Source organism: Castanea sativa, chromosome 12 (assembly GCF_040712315.1).
Source record: "Castanea sativa cultivar Marrone di Chiusa Pesio chromosome 12, ASM4071231v1".
In the NCBI taxonomy this organism is placed as follows: domain Eukaryota; kingdom Viridiplantae; phylum Streptophyta; class Magnoliopsida; order Fagales; family Fagaceae; genus Castanea; species Castanea sativa.
This window is the reverse complement of record NC_134024.1, coordinates 45,887,424-45,894,185: the sequence shown is the minus strand read 5'-3', so window position 1 is coordinate 45,894,185 and position 6,762 is coordinate 45,887,424. Positions and strand designations below refer to the sequence as shown.

Below are 6,762 nucleotides of genomic sequence, written 5' to 3'. Positions count from 1 at the left end.
ATTCAAAAGTTAAAGATAGTTGGAATCAAATTAGAATATAATTAGTTTTTTTTTTGAGAATATAATTAATTAATTAGTAATTACTACTAGTTGGCATCAAATATCTCTCTCTCTCTCTCTCTCTATATAATAATAATAATAATAATAGGTAAAGTTGAGAGAAAATTCAATTAGATTTCAAATTGGAATTCAATTAGAGTCTAATTTTGCGTTACGTGTCCTATCTAGTTTAAGTTTTTAAATTTTTGTGCCAAGTGAATTAATTCAATATAAAAACTGAATTTCAATTAGAGTTTAATTTTGTGACATGTGTCCCATCTAATCTAAGTTTTTTAATTTTTGTACCAAATGAGTTAATTTAGTGTAACAAAGAGGAGTTCAATATAAGTAAACCATAAAAAAAACATAATTTTTGAATGATTTTATATTTATAAGCCTTTTTTTTTAGAACTAAAAACAATTCAAGTTTATAAGTCATCTATAAATATATATATATATATATATAAAGTTTAGAGAAAATCCAATTAGATTTCATAATTGAAGTCCAATTTTGCGTCATGTGTCCTAAATTATTTATTTTTAGAGAGAGTTTTATTTCTTAATTTTGGAATCAAACGTGGGACCATATCAGAGCATCCATATTGGTGGTGCTAAAATAGCTATATTGCTATTTTTAGCACCACTAAATACCAAAATGTGCCCTAAAATGGTGGAGTCAAAGTTATATTTTTTGGTTCTACAACTACTTTTGGTTGTGCACTGTAGTTGAAAGGCAAATATATATATATATATATATATATATATATATATATATATATATATATTTTTGTGCATTCACGCTGCTTTTGATTATTTTCTTATTTTTATTCTTTCTTTTATTCTTATTTTTCTTCCTCTGCATTTACACTGCTATTGTTTGTGCGTTCACACTGCTATATATTGTTTGTGCATTCACACTTCTATTGTTCTTTTATTTTTATATTTTTTATTTTCTTATATTTTTTTTATTTGTGCGTTCATACTGCTATTGTAGTAGATATATTATTTTCTTATGATATTTTTATTATTTTATTGTGTTGAAAGCTAAAATAGATCCATTGATGCTGAATGTTTTGTAAAGTGAGTAGGTAAAATAGATAAAGTAACTTTTTGTGGTGCTAAATAACTAAAAAAATAGCTCCACCAATTTTAATGCTCTCATAAATATCCATTTAAGTGAGTTATTGTGTAGACAATCCAAAGAGTCTAAAATTAATGAACATTAAAATATTTAAAAAGCGGACAATTTACATTTTCTAACTAATAATATTCTTACAAGACTTTTTGAAGTGTTAAAAAAAATAAGAATGACTATCAATAATATTTAAATTATATATGTAAGAATTATATCATGCATCTTAATGTGTATCTTTTAAGTATTTACATGCATACGCATGAGGTTATAACCTAATCTATATATATATATATATATATAAAATAGGTTAAGCTGAGAGAAACTCAAATTAATATTCTAATCTTGCACTATATGTCCTAAATTATTTATTTTTAAAGATATTTATTTCTTAATTTTAGAATCAAATGTAGGACCACATTATAAATATTCATTTAAGTGAATTATTAAGTACAAAAATCAAAAGGTCTAGAATAAATGAATCATAAAAAAAGTGCTTCACAATTAATAAAAAAATATATGGACAATTTACATTTTGTACTTAATAATATCCCTACAAATTTTTTTAAATAGTTAACAAAATATAAAAAAAGACTATCAATAGTATTTAAATTATATATATAGGAAACATATTATGTATCTTATTGTATATCTTTAAATGTATCCATGCATATGCATTGGGTTATAAGCTAGTATATAATAATAAGTGAAACTGAGAGAAACTCAAATTAAAATTCTAAATTAGAGTTCCAATTTTGTGCCATGTGTCTTAAATTATTTATTCTTAAAAAGTTTTATTTCTTAATTTTAGAATCAAATGTCGGATCACATCATAAATATTCATCCAAGTGAGTTACTAAGTACAAAAACCAAAATGTCTAGAATAAATAAATCGTAAAAAAAAAAAAGTGCTTCACAATAATTTTTTCAAAAAAAAAAAAATACATGGACAATTTACTTTTGATACCTAATAATATTCATACAAATTTTTTTTAAAGAGTTAACAAAATATAAAAATAACTATCAATAGTATTTAAATTCTATATATAGGAATTATGTTATGCATCTTATTGTATATCTTTAAGTGTATCTATGCACATGCATAGAATTACAAGCTAGTTAGAATATAATTATTGATTAGAAGTAAATTTATAACAAAATTGTGTGCAATTAAATTTTAATCTGAACTCTAAATTGAGTTTCTACTTTAACATTTTATAATATTTTTATATAGATAAAATTTTAAATTTTGGACCCAAAAGAATATCTGAGTACATCCAAAATTGAAAATTGTTCCAAAAAAGTAAAATGGCCGTCAATCATATTCCTATGTCCTGCGTCGACTACTAAAACAAAAGACAGAAAAAAAATCTCATTTATATAAAAAATCCCTAAGTGCTAATGGCATGGTGTCAAGTTGTTTGCCAACTTGATTGCTTTTTCATATGCAAATTGATGTGTATGACTTTTCTTTTTGTTTATAATTCAAATGGGGGTTGGGTGTTTTATATATATATATATATATATATATATATATATATATATATATATATATATATATATATATATATATTCTTTTTTCTTTTTTTTTTTTTGAGATCCAAAGTTTAAAGTTTGGAATTTTGGTATTTGTGTGTTAGCGTATTATTGTTTGACTCCACCTAAACCAATTGAATTGAATATCCCTTCCTATTTAAGTTCTCAATTCTCTCCTGTTTTTAGTCGAATATGAGATAAATGGCATTTATTTAATTTTTGTACGTGGCATGTATCTTGCATATGCCTAAAAATTTGAAAGAATCTTTAAATGGGAGGGGACCTCTCTCCCAATGAATCATTTGGGTACTTTATTTATTTTTATTTTTATTGTTACTTGGCAACACATTAGGAAAATATTTGATCAATAGAACATAATAATGATTGAGAGTAAGTTGTTTTGAAGTTTTTTATTTTTGTTTTGTTTATATTTTACTTGGCAACGCTAAAAAGAATAAGAACAATAATTTTAAAATATTATTTTATTCTCTTGTTCGGGAGTTTTAATGGAGAGAATGAAAAGTACATTCCCTTATTTGGGAGTTTAAGTAAGAGGAAATAGAATAGGCAGGAGAGAATACTCATTCCTATCTATTCCTGCAAAACCTCAAATTTTCACTTCTCCCAAGATTGGAAGGAATTGAAGAGAAAGGAATTGGATTTAATGAATTTATAGTAAAACTCCTAAAATGCCCCTATATATTTAGCCCTATATTATAAAATAGGGGTTTAATGGTAATATTATCATAAAATGATTCAATTCTTTCTCTCTATATTACTCCCAAATAAGGTTACTTACATTCCATCAATTTTTATTCCTTTATTTTAAACATCCAAATAATGTTACTTAATTTATTTCATTTCCATTTATTTTCCTTACTTAAATACATTCCATTTTATTAATTTATGATCATTTCATTCATTTCTCTTATAAACTCCCAAACAAAATTTAAGTTCACAAGGGAATGGAATAGAATTAAAAGAAATAATCATAAAAGAATGGAAAGTAATGGAATGTATTTAAGTGAGGGAAAATAATGGAATGGAATTAAATAATTTTGTTTGGATGTTTTAAAATAAAAGAATAAAGACGAATGGAAATGAATAGAATGCAAGTAATTCTATTTGGGAGTAACATAAAAGAAATGAATAAAATCATTTTATAACAATACTAGACCTCTATTTTAAAATAAATGATTGAATATAGAAGGGCATTTTGAGAGCTTTAGTGAAAAAATCATTAAATGAACTTTCTCTTCCTTCCATTAAAACTCTAAAACAAGAGAAGTGAAAATATTCTAAAATTATTTTTTTCCATTCCATATCATCCATTCCATGGGCTAAGCAAAGATACTTTGATGCTTAAATCAAAACATTTTTGGAATCAAATTAATCAAGTAACACCGTTCAAAGATGACATACCTTGGTTAATTGAACTAGTAGGTTTTATAAGTGGAATGAGGTAGATTTTGGCAGGAATCATCCCCTAAAATCAACATTTTCAGTGTGCTAGTGGTTGTCCCCTTTGGTCATCTAAAGGGATGCACACCAAGGCAGTGCGTCTAAGGTTGTAGATGGGGGATAGAATCAATCGAATTTTTTTGCGATGAAAGTTGACGAGGTACAATAATCAATTTCTAAAGTGAAGGGAGGTTGTGAGTGCATAAAAAGCTCTTCTTTTGAGGAAAGCTGTACGGGTTGACCAAAATTGACCGAAGGAAAGGTTCCCTTTGGATCTCAGTTGATCGCTTCGAGTCATACAGTTTGTTGTGAGGTAAGGACATGGCTAGTTGGTCCAGAAGGTATTGAAAGTCTAACATCGTATGTACAGGCAATCTCAAAGATCAAAATGGTGTTCAATCTAGGCTACTTTTGAGTGTCGCGTCCTGCCAGGTCTAATCCTAAGGCTTGCAGGCCGATATTGATGCTTGGTTTAGGAGTCATTCATGGCTTAGTCTTGGGCTTGATAGGTGCAACTCTAATTCTGGTCTTGTTAGAACCATTTCCATCTAGAAATTGTTAGAATCATTTCTCATATGTAGATATTCTATATGTGGCCCTCCTGCTCTGCCCAGGATGTCAATGGCCAATTTTGTATACTTTACTCCCTTTACATCAACAAACCATTTGTTCAAAAAAAAACAAATTATTAGTCTTAATTTGTCATACCACTAAATTATAGAGTTTAAAATGTAATTTATTAGTACTAGAGTGTATCTTTGATGCAATCATCGATCCTCCTAAATAGCCATAATTACCGTGAGCAAACGTATATATTAATGATAAAGAATGCATTATTTATTTATTCTCTTAAATGGCCATAATTATTGCGAGCAAACGTAGATAAAGAACACATTATTTATTTATTCATTCTCCTAAATGACCATAATTAGCGCGAGCAAATGTATATATTAATGATAAAGAATACATTACATAATCTTAATTCGTCATACCACTAAATTATAGAGTTTAAAATGTAATTTAGTAGTACGATGATTGCATCATGGATTCTCCCAACTTGCTACAATTATCTCAAACAAATGTATTAATGACAAAGAATGCATTATTTATTTATTTTATTAGTATTATTATTTTGTTGTTGTCATACTTTGGTTTGAGATGAGATGAGATCATGATTCATCCCTTCTTTATAAGCGGAGAGTAAAGTTTCATTGCATTTCACTGGTTGTTTCTGTAGTTCAATTTGAACTTCGAATATAAATTAAACGTGGACTCCACTATATAACATTTCACTGCACGATATATTTTTCTTTTTTCATTGGTAACATAAGCATGCAATATACACGGCTACAAAGTCAAACCCTCTATTCATTCATATGGTAATGACTAGTGTCACTGTGATTTAAGTCAGAAATCTTTCATCATCCATAGAACCTATATATACATTCTTATAAATCTAGAAGATAGCAATAGCACAGCCTTCATCTCTTTAAAAGATAGCATAGCCTCTCTCTCTCTCTCTCTCTCTCATGGCGAGGCTTTGTTTTACATTTGTGATAATCTTAGCATTGACTTTGATGGTTTCACGAACTGAATCACAAACCTGCACATCACAGAGCTTCACAAAAGGCAAGGTCTTCACCAACTGCACCGATCTTCCATACCTGAATGCCTATCTCCACTGGACCTACAACGCAACCAATTCCTCTCTTTCCATTGCCTACATAGCCCCAACAGCTAATCCCGATGGCTGGGTCTCTTGGGCTATCAACCCCAATTCTACAGGCATGGCTGGAGCTCAGGCTCTCTTAGCCTTCAAGTTCAACGGCGTCATGACCATCAAAACCTACAATATTGTCTCCTATAACTTCACTACTTCAGGGTTCAACTTGTCCTACGATGTGTGGGATCTTAGCACTGAGAACTCTAATGGGACTATCACAATCTTTGCTCAATGGAAGCTGAAAGAGAACACTGAGAAGGTAAACCAAGTTTGGCAAGTGGGTCCTGGTGTGACCCCACAAGGCTGGCCTATGAAACATAATTACAATCCAGAAAATCTTAATTCCTATGGGACCCTTCAGTTGGTGAAGGCAGAAGGTCCAGTGATCAGTCCTGCGCATGCACCTCAACCTGTTGCTTCTGGACATGATGCACCTGCTCCTGCACCTAGTGGGAGTTCAAGAATCAAAGAGAGGGTGAATGTGGGTGTTTGCTTGAATTTGTTTGTTATTCTTGCAAGTTTGATTGCTTTCTGATGAGTTTGAAGATTTTGTTTGATGTTAATAAGATCCACTACAAAAAAAAAAAAAACAAAAACGATCTATCCCGGCACTTCAAAAGCGCCACTACAGGTCTTTAAAGCACCGGTATAGGTCCATATATTCGGGCTATAGCAGTTTTTTTTGTAGTGAGAGATGCATTCATTACAATCCTTAGCGTCAAATAGTTATAATTATCTCATATATGAGATAGATGTATTACAATACGAGAGCTTCAGATAATCATATATAAATTCTTCTAAGTTCTACCTACTCTGGTTCTTATGGTCTTTTTTTTTTTGTTCAAAAATTTGAGAAACAAAAATTACGAAA

At 29.2% G+C, this 6,762-nt stretch overlaps 1 protein-coding gene across 1 annotated transcript; it reads left to right on the top strand.

The window, feature by feature from the left end:
* Positions 1 to 5,686: 5,686 nt before the first annotated feature.
* Positions 5,687 to 6,495, top strand: LOC142618431 (auxin-induced in root cultures protein 12-like). The gene has a single exon (XM_075791370.1). It carries the CDS (start codon positions 5,698 to 5,700, stop codon positions 6,424 to 6,426), a length of 729 nt encoding a protein of 242 aa, XP_075647485.1. The 5' UTR covers positions 5,687 to 5,697; the 3' UTR covers positions 6,427 to 6,495.
* Positions 6,496 to 6,762: the final 267 nt, after the last annotated feature.